This window comes from Gambusia affinis, linkage group LG09 (genome assembly GCF_019740435.1).
Source record: "Gambusia affinis linkage group LG09, SWU_Gaff_1.0, whole genome shotgun sequence".
NCBI lineage: Eukaryota > Metazoa > Chordata > Actinopteri > Cyprinodontiformes > Poeciliidae > Gambusia > Gambusia affinis.
Window position 1 is genome coordinate 19,068,856 of NC_057876.1, and position 23,110 is coordinate 19,091,965.

General features: G+C 40.4%; 1 protein-coding gene and 2 pseudogenes across 2 annotated transcripts; all 3 read left to right on the top strand.

The window, feature by feature from the left end:
* The first annotated feature begins 565 nt into the window (after nt 1-565).
* On the top strand, nt 566-2,152 carry LOC122836863. Of its 2 annotated transcripts, none has more exons than XM_044126820.1 (6): nt 566-634; nt 721-1,020; nt 1,153-1,479; nt 1,561-1,701; nt 1,803-1,852; nt 1,930-2,152. In XM_044126820.1, the coding sequence occupies exons 1-6, from the start codon at nt 595-597 to the stop codon at nt 2,053-2,055; spliced, it is 984 nt and encodes a 327-aa protein (XP_043982755.1). In that variant the 5' UTR covers nt 566-594; the 3' UTR covers nt 2,056-2,152. The 2 variants fall into 2 exon arrangements, with proteins under 2 accessions (XP_043982755.1, XP_043982756.1); XM_044126821.1 differs by having other exon boundaries at nt 1,564-1,701.
* Nucleotides 2,153-14,532: 12,380 nt separating this feature from the next.
* Nucleotides 14,533-17,098, top strand: LOC122837456 (annotated as a pseudogene).
* A 3,473-nt stretch (nt 17,099-20,571) lies between these two features.
* LOC122837457 lies at nt 20,572-21,787 on the top strand (annotated as a pseudogene).
* Nucleotides 21,788-23,110: the final 1,323 nt, after the last annotated feature.

Below are 23,110 nucleotides of genomic sequence, written 5' to 3' on the forward strand. Positions count from 1 at the left end.
CCCCTCACCCCTCTGTTTCTCACATATTTGGACAAACTCAGCTAATTTTGTGAGGCCGCAGGCATGACAGTGGCAGGAGTCCTCAAACATTTACCGAAAGAGCAAAACAAGGTTGCAAAGTGTTTTGGGGCCTTATGACTAGTTTGCTTACAAGCAGCTCCATAGTAAGTTAATATATATTTGAGAAATTATCTTTTATAAAAACTGTTATTTTTTTCTTTCTTGCTTTAGTGCATTTTGGTTTACACTGAAGGTGAAGAAACCATGAGATGAAAAAACTCTAAATGCCAAATGAGGATAAACTGAGGTTCTGAGCTTTTTATAACCATGTCTGACAAAAAACCACAATGAGAATCTACCATGAAATAACAGCAGCTTACTGATGTTTTTTGTTTAGTGCTTTTGTGTCTGAGAGGGCCTCACCTTATATCCACTGTGGTAGGAAACTAAAAGGGCAGCAAGATTGTTTTAAATTTCAGCCAATCATAGTTCCTTAAAACTGGCTCCTCCCAGTTTATTTGGTCACATTTAGTTGAATCATATCTAATAAGGCAACAGAATCACAGCAAACCTCTATCGGATCACCAGAAAAGAATGCTTTTAATTTATTTACTCTTGATGCTCAAAGATGGTCGTAAGTTATTTCCTCAGATTTAATCCATGTTTCACTTTATGTTTCTTTATCTGCGGTTTTTAACTGTTTTTTTTATGGCTATTTAGGTTGTAAAGATCATCCCATTATTGAAACACAAACTGTAAATGTTGGAGGACTTGTGAAGATGACATGCTCACGCAGGTCTGCTGGAGAAATAATTTGGATGAGGATAGATTCTGGAAATTCTGCTGAAAATCTTGCGAATACTGGGAATATGTATCCTCATATTGAATTTGATATAGGTGTTGGAATATGGGTGTTAAAGATAAAGAACGCAAGTTTAAATGATTCTGGAATTTATTTCTGTCTTAGAAAGCATCAGGGAAACAAGACATTTATGAAACTGACATATCTGACAGTTAAAGGTAAGTTAATCAAAAAATATAATAAAATGTCGATGACATTGTTTTTGTATGAATTGAGGTTTTTCTGTATAAATGCTTCTACGCTTTTCTAGTGTTTCTAAGGAAAATAATATTTTATTTTTGTGAAACTAGAATCTGCTGTCACCACGGTGCCCACATCTGTTCCACCTCATCTCCATGACTCAGTGACTCTCCATTGCTCAGCTTTCCGTGCCTCTCAAAATAAATCATGTCCTGAAGATGAGAATTTGCTCTGTTTTAGAGCCGAGTCAATTGAGACGTTTCCAGGTTTCAACTTAATTGACAATGCAGAGGAAAGTGGATTCAAATTTAACTCTGAAGGATGTCTCTACAGCTATTTCAAGAATTCCAGTTTGTCTGATACTCAGATGTATCACTGTGGTGTGGCAAAGGATGACCAGAACATATCTAGAGAAAAATCAAAGCCCACCACTGAAGGTAATCTATTTTTTAAAGTGAAACATTAAATGACTTCAATGAGTCTTTGAATACAGAACTTCTTTTGTTATTTCATGTCAGCAGAAAACACAGGAGATTCAAGAAATTACTATACAGTTGCCTGTCTACTGAGTGCTGCTTTGGCTATCTGTTTGGCTATTATGGCCTTCCTCATATATTTAGTTATAGAAATTAATAAACAGTTAAAAGATTCTCGCAATGGTAAGTTGTCACTCAGATTCTAAAATATAAAAAAATGAGCTGGAAAACTTAACAACTTTTTAAATTCATGTTTTTCTTTTATTTTTTAATTTTAAACACAGTTGCACTGCAAGTACATGAACCAATCGAAGGAAATCCAGAAAGTCAGAAGGTAGTAAAAAAATATAGACCTTGATAATAATAAGAAAATTTATGTGTTTTATGTTTGGTTTTATTCTGTGTCCTCAGTCACAGGAGGACTTGGTTTATTCATCAGTTTCCACAAGAAGAAAAGCCAGCAAAAAAAGAACAGGGGCCACAGCAGCTGAAGAGCAAGATGTCATCTACACAGAAGTTAATGTTCTTGGGGTCTGAAAAGCTAATTTATATGTTTCTGATTTTTATCTAAAGACCAAATGTAAGATGCACTTTATTGTTTTTTTTTTGTTTGTTTGTTTTTGATTTTCTTTTTGGTGAAAATGTATTATTTCTTATGTATGCTATTCTGCACTCATTTGCTTAAAATAAAATTACTTACTTGCTTCCCAAGTAGAATCAAGTATTTTTACAAGCTCTTAATAAATAATAAAAAAAGTATATAAATAAAAGTAATTATCATTTGTTTGTTTTTTCAGTCAGTTACATAGTTTATTTATGGCTAAGAAAGTGTAGTTTTGAAGCACTTTTATAAAGTGTTACAGCTCCATTAAACTTTAAGTCTTAACTATGCTCTTCTAAAACATTTTGAGTATATGTTTGCTTAATATGTCCTGCTAGATGATTGAATTTTAGTCAGGCTTTAGACATGGTGACTTAAAAGACTGAAATCCGCCCTGGTCAAAGCACAGTAACACAAACAAACAAACAAACAAAAAATCATCTATTAAGCTTAAAAGATCATTTAAGTGGTAAGTATTTATCTACCATAATTGTTTTCCACAAATTTGCACTACAAGATAGAAAAAAAACATCCTTATTTTTAACTATGCACAAGAGTATTACAGGTTTAAACACAAGTCTGAAAACTCAAGTTGTGTTCTTCTAGAAAAATGTTTTATTCTGAGCCTCTGAGCAGACTTTGAAGCTTTGTGGGTTTATTCAGGAAGCAGCTGTAACACAGAGACAGCTGTAGAGGTGTAGAATAAGACATATCAAACAGAATTTTATGGTTATTCTTCTTGTCTTTTCCTTTTCACGCCAGTGATAATGAGTATTTTGCAATACTGTAAATAGAATGTAGAAAAAAAGAATTTCCACTGCCAAAAAAATCCAAACTCAAAGAAAAATTTGCTATAGGATTGTACTTAGATTTAGAAACCTTATCAATATTCTTACCATATCTGTATGGGGAGATACATTAATACTATCTCCTCTAAACCAACCACAGCCTGAATCATGAGTAGAGACTTAACGTCAGGTGGAAGATACATGTTTCAGTAGTTTATATTAGACAATGCCTCTGTATATCAATCAATCATGAAACATTAACCAGAGTGGAGTGCCACCATTTACTCATTAAAGAATGCGTACATTGAGGGACGTGCAGAGACCTTTGGAAGGACAGGGGCTCATATTTAAAAAAAGGGGCGCATTGAACAACAACACCGTACAACAACATAGCAACAACCCATATTAATCAAAAATTTTATTGGATCCTACCATAACATTGCCATCATGCGGGGACAATGCAAACCAAATGTAGTCTATATTTTTCCCAACAGGTATAAAGTTGCTGTTTCTGCTGCTGAGCTGATCTGAGACTGTAGCTGTTAAACAGACCAGAGGAGAGAAGGTCTCTGGTTATGAAGTTATGAAATAAGCTAATTTGCTGTCATTTTACTAATTAAGCCCTAATAATATCTATTTAACCTCCAGAACAACCTGGCTAAAAAGTGATTTATAGATCCAAAAAGCTCAAAGGGTTTAACTCTATATAATGTTTTATGTTAGCACCTCAGAGAGCTAGAATTATGAGACTGGAATATCAAGGCAAAGAAAATTCAGTAGCTGCTGGTAGGGGCCACTCAGGGGCCTCCCGACACTCAGGGACCTCCAGACATTCAGAGGCCCCTAGAAATGGTTTAATTGTAACACAGACCATGGATCTAAACCTGCAGCATCATTTATAGAGAATGACAATGTTGTTGCATTTGATTTAATGCATTCAGCTGAGAAAATTAAATAGTACATTTAGGATTTAATTAGGAAGTTTACTTAGTAAAAATTTAAAGATTAATCTTGATAGTTTGATTGTTGTGTTACCATGGCTACAATATGGCGTAATCTTTGTGTTTGAGTTGGGTTTGTTAACAAATACATCACAGTAAATAACCAATAATCTGGGATTGATTTTAAACTTAGCTAGTAAACCTGGTCTCCCTCTCACAGATTCACCTTATTGATATTTAAACATGTTAATGATGCTGAGGTTATTAGTAGGATGAGTTGGGGGAGGAGCTGCACAGTGGTGCAGTTGGTAGAGCTGCTGCCTTGCAGCAAGAAGGTCCTGGGTTCGATTCCCGGCCCGGGGTCTTTCTGCATGGAGTTTGCATGTTCTCCCTGTGCATGCGTGGGTTCTCTCCGGGTTCTCTGGCTTCCTCCCACAGTCCAAAAACATGACTGTCAGGTTAATTGGTTTCTCTAAATTCTCCCTAGGTGTGAGTGTGTGAATGGTTGTTTGTCTTGTGTGTCTCTGTGTTGTCCTGCGACGGACTGGCGACCTGTCCAGGGTGAACCCCTCCTCTCGCCCTCCTCTCATTTCATTGTGGCATGTTTGGCTTTTTAGTGCAGTTCTAATTATTGCTACAATATTTTCTCTGACGTTTATTTTCTGAACTCTAAATGTTCTGGGCCTTTAACATTTGCGGTTCTGCAATAACTTCTATTTACGGTCGCTCACCTCCAGCCCAGATCCCGTCAGCAGCAGCTTTAACCCGCCTGGTAGAAACGTTAAGGAGAAGCAGAAGAGACAGTCAGCAGGTGGTATTGGGTGGTACCGGGGCTTTGAGCTGCGTTGCGACTCGCGGAGACAGTCGGTACCGTGTGTTATATCAGGATGTCTGACATAAAGACAGACATTCTTTATATCTGTCAGTGGGACCGACTCAGACTGCCTGTAGCAAACACGGCATTTGGTAGAATGATGAAGTTAAAGTCAGAAGTTTTCTCTGCAGCCGAAGCATTTCTGTGTTTAGGGGTGAGGCGGGTTTTGTCCCGCTATTGCAAGGAAAATTATGAAAATATAAATTGAAACTGTTTTTCTAACGTCAACATCAGACCTACGTTTTTATTCACGAACCAGTGTATGAAAAAATATTCTTGATAAAAGGGGCAGGAGCTCAAGCCCCTTCGCCCCCACCCCTCTGCACGTGCCTGCGTACATTTGATTCTGCATTAGTTTGTGTATATATGTTTTTAAACAACAGTGGTGCAATGCATGTTTCAGACTTGTTCAATCAACAAAGAAATATTATTCCATATTTATGAAAGCTTATATCAGTCCAGGATCTCGCTAGATTGATTGGAGATATATGAATGGCCACACCTAACATGAGGCCTGTTTTTTTTATGACAGATAGCCACATGAAAGAGGTTTTGACTAGACAGGAGAAATAATGAAACTCAGGACAATGGGCAAAGTAGAATTTGCCAAGCTGTTGTATTTTCTTCTATTTTTGTCCACTTTTGGTGCAGCAAGCTGATGCAGAGGAAGGTTCCTTTATTGAAGACTTATTGTCCTGCCACTTCCGGAACTTATTTATAAAATATTTGAGAAGTGGTCTTCATGCTTCAACCTTAAAAAAATTTATAACAATAAATATGTGTGAATAAATTATACATCCAATTACAGAGGATCTACAGACCACAGTAGATTTGTTTTCATAATAAAAGGTATATACAATGATGGGAAGTATCACTTTGTTGTATGAATAAAATAAAACTCAATCTCTTCTTCATGGACAAATATTAAAATTTCAGCTTTTACAACTGTCTTTAAAGTAATGAGAATAAAGTCAAAAATGGAGTTGTAAGTTTCTTAAGTTCTGAAAAAGACCGGAATGCAGGTGAGAGACACGTCCTACTCGTTACCAAATCTTTATTTTGAAACAACCAATAAACGGATCTGATACTTTGACACACATAGTTTGGCCATTTTGAAGCTCCTCCCACACATCGCTGGTATTAAAGTACCTGCAAGGTTGCTAAAGGAACAGTACGAAGATGATTGCTCTATTGGGCACACTGCTTCTTGTTCGTTGCGCATGTGAGTATTTCTAGATTTTGTCATGACGTGCATTTTGTTCAATATAATATATTCTATTTTTATTTTCCTTTAGATAGTTTTATTCCAGTGAAGCCAGTTCTGCTTGGTGAATCTGTGATGTTCAACTGTGATTTGCCAAATATGGAGATCAGCCAAAGACAAGTCAACTGGTACAAGCAGAGTTCAGGAGAAAATCTTAGACTGATTGTAACATTCACTTTGAGACACCAAAAGCCTGCAACCTCTGTGCTTTCACCAGAATTTTCTGACTCAAGATGGGTGGTTGGTACTAATGAAACATTTAGCAGTCTGAAGAGTTTAAGAGCAACTCAAGAGGATGAGGGGATCTATCACTGTGTGGTTATGGACTGGAGCGGAACCAATAAATGAAATGGGACATATTTGATCGTGAAAGGTAAACTATATGATCTAAAACCTTACAAATACACCTGCCTTTAAAGTGTGTACAATATGTTAAGAAATTATCTAAAGACAGAAACCTCCTTAGTTGTGTGAAGATTTCTTAAACTATAATAAATGGATATTTTGTTGTTAAATTTAGTCATTACACATCAATTTTATTTAAAGCAAAATGCAGGTAGCTTCATGTTTGTTGAACTGTTTATGTACTTTCCAGGAAATACTTTGAAGACATCACACTACACCATTTTTCACCAGCCAACAATTTTAGATCCGAGCCTCTCCGCAGATCATGGGACTCTACAGTGTTCAGTCTTCACTGATCTAGATAACAAAATGTGTTCAGAGGATCTCAGTGTGTTCTGGCTTAGAGCTGAAACAGAAGAATCTCATCCTGACATAATTTACATTGAAAATAATAAACGTGGTGAATGCAAGAAGAAATTTGACAGTGAAAATAGTTGTTTTTATCACTTTTCTAAGACTGTTACCTCCCCTGACTCTGCATTTTACTACTGTGCCATTGCTACATGTGGAAAGATTTTATTTGGAAATGCCACCAAAAGTAAGATGGGTTAGATTTCTCCTCAACATGAAGAATCAAATACCTACCATGTATCAAACGTGGTTGTCAAATAAATGTTTGTCTTTTTTTCCTAGAGCAATCTGGAGGTCTTCAGCTTATAATCCTTGTGATATTAGCAATATGCTTGGTTATTTCTGTGATTGTGAATATTGTTTTCATCTGTTACCAACCTCTAAGAACTGGATGTAAGTGCTTGAAAGGTAAGCTTGCGTTGACTACACCAAGGGTTTTACTCTACAGTGAAAATAATGTTAGAGCAATGGTCTGCTTTAAATTAACCTACCTTTGGGGAAAATTATGAACTCATATTTGTTTTATATGCTTATGGTTTCACATTACTTGCACCATTTACACTCAGTGTCATCATGGTGTCTTAAATTGAATATATACATATAGCTTGTTTATTTTATCACTATTGATCATGTTTGACGCTCAATTTCTTTTAGAGATTAGGAAAAGTTCAAACAAACAGTAAACTTTGTGCTTTTATAGCATAACTACACCTATGCATTGCAGTTAGAATACATGCAGTATTCTAACTGCAATACACCATGTCTTGCAGTTACAAGCATTACTAACAGGATTAAACCAAAATGTTCAGTTAATGTGGTAAAATCTTGAAAAATAAAAAAAAAAGTCTACATTTAAATTTTCTTGCATTTACTTTCAGCTGGAATGGAAACTACCATTTCACAGGAAAGGAATGACGTTGGCAAACAATTACCTGAAACTGTGAGCAATTAAATATCTCGTTGCTGTATTCATGAAGTTATTTCCAGTACCTTGATATAAATGAATAATTTCAACTTCATAATTTTGCTTTTTTACTATCCAGGATCAAGATGGAAACAGTAGTCATGCTGCATTAGATTTCTCTGGAGCAAAAGCGAAACCAGGAAGAAAGAAAAAGGTTCAAATTGATGAAATTGTGTACTCTCAAGTTAAATTCAAGGAAAATTCAGCCATGTGAAAATATGGCATGCTTATGTGCCCTTCGTTTTTACATCACAATAATTCTAAAATCCAGTATGCTAACTGGCAAAAGTTGTCTTTTTAAAGTTTATGTACGATGAAAACATTCAAAATGTATTCCTCCGATTTACCATTTAATGTTTGTATAACTTTATACAAATAAACCTACTTTCAACAATACAAGATGTGATTTTGATTAAATATAAAACTCCAATGTGGAGTATGAAACTTACAAACTCAAGTTACCATTTGAAAACATGTATGTCTTTTTGTTTTTTAGGATAAATATCAAACTGTATAATAAACAAAATAATTGACATTTTTTACATAGATTAACATTAGGAATAAAGGAGAAAAGGTGAGGTTGTGGGTGCTACTCCAATTGAACTAGCTGAACATGGGAGGAATCTGACAATTGAAAGATCCTTTACTTGAGAGCAACGTGCTCTTTTGTAAAAAAAAAAAAATAGTTACAAATTTTCCTTGCTTCATCATTTACCCAACCTGCAGACTTCACAACTTCAGTACATGAACCAGTTCTTTAACATCGTCATTATATATTTATATATATATATATATATATATATATATATATATTTTTTTTTTTTTTTTTTTTTGCTAAACTACAAGAAAAGGGCACCAGGAAAATTATTTTATCCATAATTTTGAAGTCATAATAATAACTGTCTTTGGTGATCTTATTCCTGGAAGCAGGGGCAGACTGGAATACAGGACTACCAGGAATTTCCTGGTGGGTGGATGGATCAGTGGGCTGGATGTTTAGCCTGTGGAAAAGTCACAGTCATCCCAGAGTAATGAAGCTCATTTTTGTTTGTTTTGTAAAATTAACCATCTTTAAATGAAAAAGCTTTGTCCCTACCAAAACCTCATACATTTAATCTCTCTGTTTGTCTCTCGCAGCCAACAGAGAAAGGTGCAGTGCAATGGCTCTGGCTCTTCATGCCCCCCCACCTGTGTTCTGTGTTCCTCGTCGGGTCCTTGTCTAACCAGTGTCCTTGCCGTTTGTCGACGTTCTGTTGCGTCTAGTTTTTGTCCATTCATGTCCCTAATTGCTGTCGATGTGCGCCCTGGTTTCTGCTCAGCCGTGCTGCCTAGCGGTTTGGACTTTGTTTGATTTGTTTTGGATTATTTTGGACTATTCTTATCATTAAACTCATTTTATCACCGCAACCTTGGGTCTGCTGGGTCTGCCTCACCTCCACCCACCGCAACCGGTGACAGCTTTCCATCGTGGTTTCTTTCAATGTCTAATGCATCTTCAGTCAGCACCAGACACAACTTCAAAAGCTTAATTAGAATCTAGTGTAAGGAGCTTCTGACTTATACACAACAGTAAGAAGTCCAGAAATTTGTGATAAAGAATAAATAACACAAGGGCATCCAATGGTAAACTCCTCTGGAGCTGGGACTGAGTGGAGGGAATTATAAAGCAGTCCAAACACCATTAAATACAGCAGATCTGTGGTTTTCTGGCGAACAGTGAAATGATTGTGGTAGGCAATTGTTCTATGTGTTCTGAAGATTTCGTTTTGGGTCCCTGGAGCAAAACCAGACCTGAATCAAACTGAATTTTGGTGGGATGAGCAGAAGAGGGCAATGAATGGTTGGTGAAGTGAAACTGACACTGATACAGCTCCAGACTCAAACTATTTTTCTCTTTTGGATTGCAAGTAGAACACCACAAAGAACAGAAAGGGAGAATGACAGGCTTGAAAGGTTTCGTAGAAGAAATATCAAAGATTATGCAGCATGAACAGAGTGTTGTATCTTATCTGGCCCTTGTGAAAAAGAGTTCATTGGGAATAAGTACAGTCTCTTATCATCAGGTTAAAGGGGTGGTGGATGGTGTGCTTGCCCTTTCAGCTTCTCAGTGACAGGCTAAAGACATGTAGGCAGTTGTGTGCTTATGAGTTGAACTGTGAGAGCTGAACTGTTTTCCAAAGACAAGTTTGAATTATCTGTAAGTTGATGGAGGAGGTAAGTGGATGAAGGAGGAAATTGATGAAATACTCCATCTTGTTGCTGGAAGAATCCAGTATCAAGATGCCTGCTTTCTCTTTAAAGTGAAAAGCAATCTGGAGACCTTACTTTTGCTCAGCTACTCTTTTATGCCACCAATGAGCTCAGTTGTGCCTGCAGTCAAGAGACAGTATGGAACCACAAACAAGCACAAACACACATATAGTCTTCACTAGTGGTGGGCAAAGTCAGTCCTCAAGAGACAATGTATGCAAGTGGCCTGCTAAAATTGTAAATTTGTCAAAATTTCCTACAGGCTTAGATTGCAATGAACAGCATATTAGTGGGGAGAATCTATTTTGTATCCTGTGTGGATTATTTTACACGTAAGACGATTCCCATTTGAAATGCTAATCTATTTACGCTATGAACAAAATGATTGTCAGCTTTGATGGATGTGGCCAGGAAAGATGACCAATCTGATTTCAAGGGTAGCTGGTGAAAATGAAAATGTTGCTAGACATATTGTCAAGTTATCATGTGTCATAGTGATAGAGGTCCACCTTAAAAAACAGACTGCCACAATAAAATCAAAAGATACTTCAGTATGTGTCAGTTTAAAGATGAGCACATTGTTGTAGTTTCTCATAAATTTTTCATTTTGTGTTTTAATCAAATTATTCTGAGAATAGCACCTGAAAATAAATCTTCACACTTATCATTTCAACAAATTGCAAAATCTGAAACCAGTGTAGACTTTTTCTAATGTCTTTACATCCAATTATTATTTAGACCTACAGAGCTGCTGTAGGACCCCTGTTGCTGTGGCTCTGAACAAGTATTAGTAGCTACCCAAACAAACCCGCAGGTGATACTTCAGTGTTAAAGGTGATCTGTAAGTGTAAAACCTTTTGATTTTTTTAAAGTCATGTGTAAAAATAGAAGATTGAAGTGATATGCTTTTCTAAGAAATGGAAAAAAAACTCTGACAGGAAGTATGTCTGACATTTGCAATTTGCAATCGCCAAATATGGTTTTTGTGACAACCAATAAGAATAATCTTACACTGTCACATACAGGATATTACTATTAATGAAGAACCACCCACAGTAATTAAAAGCCCAGCACAATTCCTAGCAAGAGACAGGGTCAAGATGATCGTATTGTTGGTGACATTCGTTTTTCTTCAGCGGGGATGTGAGTTTTTATTTTTATTACACTAGTTATGTCTATATATATATATATATATATATATATATATATATATATATATATATATATATATATATGTGAGAGGGATTTGTCAATTAAATCAGCCATTTTTCATTAAAGGCTTTTGTTCTTTTCAGACACTCTTGTACCAATGAACATTGTTCGGACTGGAGAATCTGTGACCTTCACATGTGCTCTGTCTAGTGAGTTCAATGAAATATATCTCTACTGGTACAAGCAAACACCAGGAGATACGCTGAGACTGATTTGTAAAGTGTTGTTGGGACAACAAACACCTACAGCCAATAAATTTCAGCCGGAGTTTAATGACTCAAGATGGAAGGTGAATAATGATCAAAAATTTAGCCATCTGACATTGTTGAATTCAAGCTACAGCGACGAAGGATTCTATCACTGTCAACTTGCTTCATGGACAGGGAGATCCGAATGGAGCGGGACATATTTGATGGTGACAGGTAAACATGATTTATTTTATTTTTTTCCTCATTATTTGTTTCTAAAACTTCAAATTTCGGACATAATAGAGCTGCGGGAAGCAGAACAATATGTGTATTCATACAGAATAGCTAAACCAAATTGAATTGAATTCAAACTGAATTTTAGTAGGCATAAATTTCAAAACATTGACAAGTATTAAGTGTTTCAATGAACCAGTCTATTATTTATTTAACATAAATATTACAGGTGTATTTGACATACTCTAATTGACTTTTAAGCTTTTCTTTTGTTGTTTAGGGAATACTGTGAGGATGTCAGACAACACTGTCATTCAGCAACTTGCAGTATCCATTCCAGTCTGCTCTGGAGACACGGCTACACTTCAATGTTCAGTTTGGTTTGACTCTGAGAAGATGGATTGCTCTAAAGATTTCAGCATGTTCTGGTTCCAAGCTAAATCAAATAATACCTATCCAAATATTATCTACACAGATGGAAACAACCATCATGAATGTGAGAAGAGATCTGACTCTGAGAAGAGTTGTATGTTTAAATTCTCCAGAGTTGTCAACTCCTCTGATTCTGGGATATTTTACTGTGCTGTGACCTCGTGTGGAAAAATATTATTTGGAAATGGAACCAGACTGGAAATCGGTGGGATTTTATCTCTGATTCTTTAAATTAAATAATACATTTAAAAAAATTATCAATTACAAATATTTTTTTTTGTTGTTTTTAGTGGACAACACAAGTTTTGAATCTATTGCCCTGGTGACTACAGTATCCTGCCTGGTCTTTTCTTTGACATTAAATGTTGTTCTCATCTGTTACGGAGCTTCAAAGGCAAGGCAAAAAAGATCTCATGGCAAGTATTACAAAGAAAATTAGATTTTTGATAATTTAGTTTGATGTTTTTATATCTGGGACTATGTACAAAATTCATACTTTTAAATAGATATAACTTTTTATATGTATTCTCTAGATTTGCCAATTTGCTCTAAAGTTTGTTTTATTTGTTCATGGAAGCATCTTGGCATAATTGCAACAATAATTTTTGCATTAAATATGTTTTTGCATTGTTTTTATTTGCATTAATTATCTGTGACACTTGGTAGTCAAATTTGTAACTAAACATAAGTAACTATTTTGTTTCCATCACTAAACTTAACTAATTTGTTTCTTTCTAAGACTGTCTATTAAAATACTTAAAATTGTTCATGTAATTTACAGCCCAGTTCAGCCTTTAAATATACCAAATTAAATGGGCTAAAGCTTTTGACACTTACTACACTAACTACTCTTACTGCGTTACTTATCTTAAAGTATGTTCACCTCTTTTATTCTGTATATTTGCTGTATATAGTATATTTAAACATCCAAAGTAAATGGATGGAGTGTACAACCTTCACATTTTTTTGTGTCAGGGATGGAGAGCGCCACTTCACAAGAAACATCGCACAGACTGCGACAGAGAATACCTGAGCCTGTAAGTAAAATGTCTTGATGAACAATATTTTTTTGCTTTGGTTTCGTTTTGTTCATATTCAACAGGAAAATGTGTTAATTTTATTTTCTTCTGCTCCACAGGCTGACGGTGGAAACAAAAACTATGCTGCCTTGGACTTTTCTAAGCGTAAGGAAAAACGTGGAGGCAAGAAGAAAAAAATGGAACCACAGGAGTGTCTTTACTCTGACATTAAAGTCTAAGCATTAATAAATATTAATGTGAATATTCAGACATATGCTATATGTCTTCTTAACATATAGCGCTTGTCTTTTTGAATTGTTGTTTAGTGTTAAGTTTGTAATCATTGTAATGATTTTGTAATCATCTGTAAAAACAAAATAATTCAAAATGAAAATTGCTTCGTATAACTGAATACCTTACAGAATTATTTCCCACAAATGTATGAGGATTTAACAATGTGTCTCTGTGATCACCATTCTGCTGGAAAAACATTTTGAAAATTAGGTAAGAAGATGATTAAAATGCTTTTTCTTGTTTTGCTTTTTGCTGCCTTGGATTTTGTCCTCTGTACATGACCCACTTAGTTGCATTATGGTCCAGAAGTCATTGAATATTATAAATAAATGTTAAAGAAATTACTCCTATTTCACAATAATCGTCACAGCTCATATTACTATATACTTTGATCAGAAATTAATTATTTTTAAAAATTGTAAATAAAACATTTGCAGAATAACAGTGGAAATGCTCACCACTATTGATTGACTTAAGCTTTTAGTCCTTATCTATATTGTTTATTTTATTATTAGTCTGATAAAATATTTTAATCATGATTTTTCTTGTTTTTACTTGCTATGCAGAAACTCTTTGTCATAAATAGAAATAAGGTTTCATAAATAAAGGTTTAAATGATTACTGTAAAGTTTTACTCTCAGAAAATGAATATCAATTAGGCCTACTTCTTAAACATCCTAGCATTCTGTGGAAGTCACAGGCCGCAGAGATGCCAGATGTTCACAATTGTAAGTCTGTTTACTCTTGAGTTACACAGTTTAGTTCTCTTTCAACATTCGTTTTGGTATCTCACTATGGGACACGACCCCAGCGCCTGTCCCCCAGAAGCTCTATTACATTACGCCAGTCTTGACTGGCCGGTAGAAGTGACGTCAGCTCCAGGAGGAGGCGCTTCCTCCCAGGATAAATACCTGACGACACGCAAGCAATCTTCAGTCTAACACCTCTTCTCGCTCCCAGAAGCAACTCTCAGACGACTAACGCGGTAACTATTGGGCTAGCTTAACTGTTCGCAGAGCGAGCTAACAACTCGGTCGCCGAACGCTTCTCAGTAGCTGTGCTTGGTTGTTCTGAGTTCTTCTACCGCTGGTCTGTCACCAAACAGCAGCAGCTGCAGCTAGTCTCCAAACTAGCTGCGCCCTTTGGCTTTGATTTTAAACGAAGCTGATAGTCGCGAAGCTTGGACCCGTACTCACAATGGACAGGACCAAACTACCGACTAAAACATGCACGTGTGGCAACCTCATTGCTGGGGCAGATACCCATTCTGTCTGCGCTTCGTGTCTGGGGCCGCAATATGCCCAGGACGGGTTAGCGTCACCAGCGAGCTGTGAACATTTGCACGGCTCTCTATTAAAACTCGTCGACGCAGGCTAGCACGCCAAGCTAGTTTGTCAGAGGCAGACCCTGTGCTGGGGGTATCCAATCCCCCTCCACCGGTTCTTGCCTCGACCGATGAGGGAGAGCTCCCTCTAGCTCAAGCTAGTTGGGGTGACCAGCTTGATGCTGTCGCACCGCTTCTTGACCTGGAGGAAGATGGAACCGACCTCCCGGTTTTCAGTGATTTTGCGGGCGCAGAATCTGACTCCGAGGTGGAATCCGTCAGTCTCGGGTCTGATGACTACGAGCAGGACGGCGAGACGTTCTCTATCCCGTTGGCTGCAAAGCCCACGGGAACTGGTGAAACCCGCTGCAGCGGCCCTCCAAACCCGACTGCATCGGACCTCCACGATGTCTGCAGAAGAGCAGCTGCAAAGCTGGGCATTGAATGGCCGGAAACCCCGGCCGAGACCACCACATCTCGGTATGAGGGGAAACAGCTTCCAAAAGCCAAATCTTCCACCAGACAGCTGCTGCCGGTTTTCCCGGAGTGCCTCGAGGAAGCAACCCGGTCCTGGAGTAATCCACTCACCGCCAAAAACCCCGTTCTGGGAGGGTCGGCGCTGGACTGGACCGGCGTGGAAGACAGCGGTTTTATCCAGAGGATACAGGCTCCAGTTTGGAACAGCTCCTCCCCGTTTCAAAGGTATAGGACAGTCATATGCCCGGGGGGAACACGCACGCATTTTGCAGGGGGAAATAATATCTCTGCTGAACAAAAACGCCATTCGGCTGGTCCCGCAGGAGCACAGCAGGGACGGCTTTTACTCCAGATATTTTCTCATACCGAAAAAAGGCGGGGGTCTGCGGCCGATATTAGATCTGCGAGCTCTGAACGCATATCTGAGACGGTATATGTTCAGGATGCTGACACACGCAGCTCTGATACGGTTTGTGCGTCGAGGAGACTGGTTCATCTCCGTAGACTTGAAAGACGCATATTTTCACATCCCTCACAGAAAGTACCTCAGATTTGCCTTTCAGGGGAAGACGTACGAATATCTCGTACTTCCCTTTGGCCTCTCACTGAGCCCACGCGTGTTTGTGAAATGCACCGAGGCTGCAGTCGCACCTCTGAGGGAAAAGGGAATACGTCTGGCTACGTATATAGACGACTGGCTGATAGCAGCTCAGTCTCCGGGGGAACTTATGGCACACGCCACGATGCTGATATCACATCTGGCGGCTCTGGGTTTCACAATAAACTGGGAGAAGAGTATCCTAACCCCAGTACAAACAATAACTTTCATCGGGATGTCCCTGAATTCAGAGGAGTTCAGAGCACGCCTCTCAGCAGAACGATTGAAAGCCTTCCAGGCTTGTCTGGCAGTTTTTCGCAGAGGCGCACTCGTGAAATTCAGACTGTGTCACAGGCTGCTTGGTCTGATGGCGTCAGCACTGTCGGTCATCACGTTCGGCCGTTTGCACATGCGACCGTTTCAGCGGTGGGTAGCATCGCTCGATTTGAGCGTAATACGCCATGCCCACCGGAAGGTGATCATTTCCGGGACATGCGCACGCGCTCTGAGTCCGTGGAAACACACCGCTTTCCTGAACACCGGCGTTGCCATGGGAACCATCCTAACACGGAAGGTTGTTACCACGGATGCCTCGTTAATTGGTTGGGGAGCCACACGAGGGCATGATGGTAAACGGTGTCTGGAGCTCACAAACAAGGACAGCTCACATAAACTGTCTGGAGCTCCTAGCTGTTATACTGGCTCTGAGACATTTTCTGCCCTCTATCAGAGGGCACCATGTTTTGGTCAGAACAGACAATACAACGGTGGTTGCATACATCAACAGGCAGGGAGGCCTGCGCTCACATCGTTTACACATGCTAGCACACAGACTGATAGTCTGGACCAGCTCACGCCTTCTGTCACTGAGAGCCACTCATGTGCCAGGGGTGATGAACAGGGGTGCAGATCTGCTGTCGAGAGGCAATCCCCGCTACAAGGAGTGGAGACTCCACAGCGAGGTTGTAACCCAAATATGGCAGCAGTACGGTCAGGCGGAGGTAGACCTCTTTGCATCAGAGGAAAACACTCAATGTCCGAGGTTTTTCTCCCTGACCGAGGAGGGTGCTCCGTTGGGCCTGGATGCTCTAGCACACGAGTGGCCTCCGGTTCTCCTGTACGCTTTTCCACCACTGGAACTGATTATTCCTACCCTCGCCAGGGTGCGAGAGAGGAAACATTCACTCATCCTGGTAGCTCCCCGTTGGCCGGGGAAGCACTGGTTAGCAGAGATTTTCCAGTCACTGCAGGGCGAGCCGTGGCGGCTCCCTCTTCGCAGGGATCTCCTAACACAGGCACGTGGAGAACTATTTCATCCTCATCCGGAACGCCTAGCTCTATGGGCCTGGCTTGTGAAAGGGTGAATCTGGCAGCCAGTGGGCTTCCCAGAACGTCATTGACACGATTCAGAGCGCTAGAGCGGTCTCGACTCGTAAGCGCATATGAGGGAAAATGGCGTGCATTTGAGGGTTGGCGCAAAAACCATGTTTAGCGCTATACAGAGCCCTGTGTCAGTTATTCTGACATTTCTACAAGAGCTGCTGGATAAAGGTTTGGCTTTTTCAACTGTCAAAGTATACTTGGCAGCTATTTCAGCTTGTCATGTAGGCTTTGGAGACAAGACAGTGGGGCAACATCCTCTGGTGTGCCAGTTCATGAAGGGTGCACGACGGCTCCGGCCGGTGTCCAAAAGCCTCACTCCTTCATGGGATTTACCGATGGTACTTGATGCCTTGTCACATGTACCTTTTGAACCTTTGGAGCAGGCTGAGCTTAAAGTGCTCTCGTTTAAGACAGCCTTGTTAGTCGCATTGGTTTCTGCCAAACATGTGAGCGACATTCAATCTTTTTCAGTAAACCCCTCCTGCATGCGGTTTACTGAGCAGAATCATAAGGTTTTACTGAAACCCAATCCGGCTTATATACCAAAGGTTTTTTTGCCTTGCCATGCCGCCCTTTGGAGTTGATGGCTTTTTGCCCTCCACCGTTCTCCTCTCAGGAGCATGAAAGACTGCATACGCTCTGCCCGTCGGCGCTTCAGATCTATGTGAAGAAAACAGCTGGTTTTCAAATCTGAGCAGCTGTTTGTGTCATGGGCTTCACCACATAAAGGGAAACCTCTAACAAAGCAACGCCTTTCCCATTGGGTAGTCGGAGCTATTGCTATGGCCTATCAGAGTAAAGGCCTTACACCCCCTGCAGGTCTACGAGCTCATTCCACTCGTGGCATGGCCTCATCCTGGGCACTGTTTCAGGGTATACCTTTGGAGGACATATGTGATGCTGCCAGCTGGGCAACTCCTCACACCTTCACTAGGTTCTATAGATTGGATGTCACGGCACCAACTCTGGCTCACACAGTTTTGGCCGTGGGATCCACACTTAGATAACTGCAGGATGCATCTTTTGGTCTTCGAGTAAGCTTATCTGGCAATACGGGAGTCGCCACATCCCATAGTGAGATACCGAAACGAATGTTGAAAGAGAACTTTAGGTTAAGTAATTAACCCCGGTTCTCTGAAACATGAGTGAGGTATCTCACCAGATCACCCTCCTTGCCTGGAGCGAGGAAGAGGTGTGCTTAAAAGACTGAAGATTGCTTGCGTGTCGTCAGGTATTTATCCTGGGAGGAAGCGCCTCCTCCTGGAGCTGACGTCACTTCTACCGGCCAGTCAAGACTGGCGTAATGTAATAGAGCTTCTGGGGGACAGGCGCTGGGGTCGTGTCCCATAGTGAGATACCTCACTCATGTTTCAGAGAACCGGGGTTAATTACTTAACCTAAAGTTTCTGACTGTCTCCTTCCTTTCCTCTATCTTTGATGGAGAGAATCTCCAGTAATAAATACACAAACAGTTACTTTTGCTGCAATCCTTTTATTATTGACTAGCCAGCCATGGAAATTACTGTTCCTCAAATTTGACAAAAGCCTTTGGGGTTTGACCTTTAAAAGGTTTACCTTTGTTAAAAAAAAGTGCAAACATGATAGCATGTCTTATACATGCAAATCTTGTAACGCCATATTATGCAGCAGCACCATGATATGCAAAAATGAAATAAAATCTTTCTTCAAAATGTAATAAAACCACTTTTTGATGCAAAATGTAATACAATCCTTAAACACATTTTGTAGTTACTGCTGCATTATGTGATGACTTTAATACTTTTTGTTCTGATTATTAGAAAATTCATTTTTAAAGCGGTTTTATTTTGAAGGCCGTTTTAATTATATTAATAAATTGTTGCATTATTGCCTAATGCAGAAGTACAGCAGCCTTGGAAAACAAAATAGAAAACAAATTCTTGAAAAATTGTCAAAAATTGTTCTTGACAAAGATGCTGAAATGAGGGGATGCAATGTTAACTATTTATCAAGGAAAGCTCTGCAAAAATGTTTGCAGTCTTAACATGTGCACAATGGTGTGAGGAGGTACATAAACTCAAGAGTCTGTGTAAACTTACAACAAATTGAAACAGAGAGCAGAAATTCTGGATCAGATAGGAATGAGATATTCAGTAATTAGTGGAATGTGTAGATGATCTGTTGCTGCATTTTAAAACATACTGCATTTAGCAAGAACAAATGCCCATGTTCTGTTTCTGAAGTGCACTGGCACCAAATGCCACCTTTATCTCGTCATTACTAAGTCTTTTCTAGATCTGAGGACATCATCCTTAGAGCAAGAAAGTCATGAGTTTGAATCTTGGTCTGGGCTTTTTCTGTTCTTTCTTCTTCTTCCTGTGCATGTGAGGGTTCTCTCTGGGTACTCTAGATTCCTCCCACAGTCCAGAAACATGATTGTTAGGTCAATTGGTCTCTCCAAATTGTTCCTACATGTGAGCATGTGTTCATGTAGTCTACCAAAATATAGAGATCCACAATAGAGATCCACATTGCAATAAGAAATACGAAATATGTTTAAGTGTCAGGGTGTTTCTGCATTTGGCAAAATGACAGAAATGAAGGAAATAGTAGACACTTCAGTGGTAACGTGTCTAAGTGTGTAAGTGTAAAACTTTTTTTAAAGAATTGTGTGAAAATAGAAGATTGAAGTGAGATGCATTTCTAAGAAGTGGAGAAAAACAGTGTGGCTGGAAGTGCATACAACATTTACTACTTACAATCTATATTCACAATCACAGGATCTATTTTTTGTGACAACCAATGAGAACAATATGTTAATTTGTGACCTCCAGGACATTAGTACTGCTAGAAGCACCACCCAATATTATTAAAAGACCAGCAACTCTACAACAAAGAGACAGAGTCAAGATGATTGTGTTATTGGTGACATTGCTTCTTCTTCATCGGGGCTGTAAGTTCTTTTTTAATACCATTCAATTCATGCCTAAATAAATACATGTTATATTTATTCTTTTTTTTTTTCAGACACTGTTGTACCATTGATACCGGTTCAGGTCGGAGAATCTGTGACCTTCAAATGTGCTCTGCCTAGTGAGTTTAAGGAAAGAGACATCAACTGGTACCAGCAAAGACCAGATGATGCTAAGAGGCTGATTTTGAAAGTGTCGTTGAGACAACAGAAACAGACAACCCATAATTTTGAGCCGGAGTTTAATGACTCAAGATGGAAGGTGAATAATGATCAAAAATTTATCCATCTGACATTGTTGAATACAACCTACAGTGACGAAGGTATCTACCACTGTGAACTCACTTCGTGGACAAGGAAATCTGATTGGAGTTGGACATATTTGATGGTGACAGGTAAAAAAATATTTATTTTTGTGGGAAAAAAAAGGTATTGTAGGAAACTGAATATGTAGACTCACTAGAAACATATAAGCAAACCATTTAGAACTTATGGCTGCATACGATGCTGATATCACATCTGGCGGCTCTGGGTTTCACAATAAACTGGGAGAAGAGTATCCTAACCCCAGTACAAACAATAACTTTCATCGGGATGTCCCTGAATTCAGAGGAGTTCAGAGCACGCCTCAGCAGCCTCTCAGCACGATTGAAAGCCTTCCAGGCTTGTCTGGCAGTTTTTCAGAGGCGCACTCGTGAAATTCAGACTGTGTCACAGGCTGCTTGGTCTGATGGCGTCAGCACTGTCGGTCATCACGTTCGCCGTTTGCACATCGACCGTTTCAGCGGTGAGTAGCATCGCCGATTTGGCGTTGTCGCCATGCCCACCGGAAGGTGATCATTTCGGGACATGCGCACGCGCTCTGAGTCTGTGGAAACACACGCTTTCCTGAACACCGGCGTTGCCATGGGAACCATCCTAACACGGAAGGTTGTTACCACGGATGCCTCGTTAATTGGTTGGGGAGCCACACGAGGGCATGATGGTAAACGGTGTCTGGAGCTCACAAACAAGGACAGCTCACATAAACTGTCTGGAGCTCCTAGCTGTTATACTGGCTCTGAGACATTTTCTGCCCTCTATCAGAGGGCACCATGTTTTGGTCAGAACAGACAATACAACGGTGGTTGCATACATCAACAGGCAGGGAGGCCTGCGCTCACATCGTGTACACATGCTAGCACACAGACTGATAGTCTGGACCAGCTCACGCCTTCTGTCACTGAGAGCCACTCATGTGCCAGGGGTGATGAACAGGGGTGCAGATCTGCTGTCGAGAGGCAATCCCCGCTACAAGGAGTGGAGACTCCACAGCGAGGTTGTAACCCAAATATGGCAGCAGTACGGTCAGGCGGAGGTAGACCTCTTTGCATCAGAGGAAAACACTCAATGTCCGAGGTTTTTCTCCCTGACCGAGGAGGGTGCTCCGTTGGGCCTGGATGCTCTAGCACACGAGTGGCCTCCGGTTCTCCTGTACGCTTTTCCACCACTGGAACTGATTATTCCTACCCTCGCCAGGGTGCGAGAGAGGAAACATTCACTCATCCTGGTAGCTCCCCGTTGGCCGGGGAAGCACTGGTTAGCAGAGATTTTCCAGTCACTGCAGGGCGAGCCGTGGCGGCTCCCTCTTCGCAGGGATCTCCTAACACAGGCACGTGGAGAACTATTTCATCCTCATCCGGAACGCCTAGCTCTATGGGCCTGGCTTGTGAAAGGGTGAATCTGGCAGCCAGTGGGTTTCCCCAGAACATCATTGACACGATTCAGAGCGCTAGAGCGGTCTCGACTCGTAGCGCATATGAGGGAAAATGGCGTGCATTTGAGGGTTGGTGCGCAAAAACCATGTTTAGCGCTATACAGAGCCCTGTGTCAGTTATTCTGACATTTCTACAAGAGCTGCTGGATAAAGGTTTGGCTTTTTCAACTGTCAAAGTATACTTGGCAGCTATTTCAGCTTGTCATGTAGGCTTTGGAGACAAGACAGTGGGGCAACATCCTCTGGTGTGCCAGTTCATGAAGGGTGCACGACGGCTCCGGCCGGTGTCCAAAAGCCTCACTCCTTCATGGGATTTACCGATGGTACTTGATGCCTTGTCACATGTACCTTTTGAACCTTTGGAGCAGGCTGAGCTTAAAGTGCTCTCGTTTAAGACAGCCTTGTTAGTCGCATTGGTTTCTGCCAAACATGTGAGCGACATTCAATCTTTTTCAGTAAACCCCTCCTGCATGCGGTTTACTGAGCAGAATCATAAGGTTTTACTGAAACCCAATCCGGCTTATATACCAAAGGTTTTTAACCCGGCCTTGCCATGCCGCCCTTTGGAGTTGATGGCTTTTTGCCCTCCACCGTTCTCCTCTCAGGAGAATGAAAGACTGCATACGCTCTGCCCCGTGCGAGCGCTTCAGATCTATGTGAAGAAAACAGCTGGTTTTCGCAAATCTGAGCAGCTGTTTGTGTCATGGGCTTCACCACATAAAGGGAAACCTCTAACAAAGCAACGCCTTTCCCATTGGGTAGTCGGAGCTATTGCTATGGCCTATCAGAGTAAAGGCCTTACACCCCCTGCAGGTCTACGAGCTCATTCCACTCATGGCATGGCCTCATCCTGGGCACTGTTTCAGGGTATACCTTTGGAGGACATATGTGATGCTGCCAGCTGGGCAACTCCTCACACCTTCACTAGGTTCTATAGATTGGATGTCACGGCACCAACTCTGGCTCACACAGTTTTGGCCGTGGGATCCACACTTAGATAACTGCAGGATGCATCTTTTGGTCTTCGAGTAAGCTTATCTGGCAATACGGGAGTCGCCACATCCCATAGTGAGATACCGAAACGAATGTTGAAAGAGAACTTTAGGTTAAGTAATTAACCCCGGTTCTCTGAAACATGAGTGAGGTATCTCACCAGATCACCCTCCTTGCCTGGAGCGAGGAAGAGGTGTGCTTAAAAGACTGAAGATTGCTTGCGTGTCGTCAGGTATTTATCCTGGGAGGCGCCTCCTCCTGGAGCTGGACGTCATTTCTACCGCCAGTCAAGAC

Bases quoted from the DNA above. Each gene is read 5' to 3' on its own strand.
- LOC122836863 (XM_044126820.1), top strand. From the start codon at position 595: ATGCTTTTAATTTATTTACTCTTGATGCTCAAAGATGGTC. The intron at 1,021-1,152 runs GTAAGTTAATCA...TTGTGAAACTAG, and splicing joins GACATATCTGACAGTTAAAG to AATCTGCTGTCACCACGGTG. The intron at 1,702-1,802 runs GTAAGTTGTCAC...TTTTAAACACAG, and splicing joins GTTAAAAGATTCTCGCAATG to TTGCACTGCAAGTACATGAA.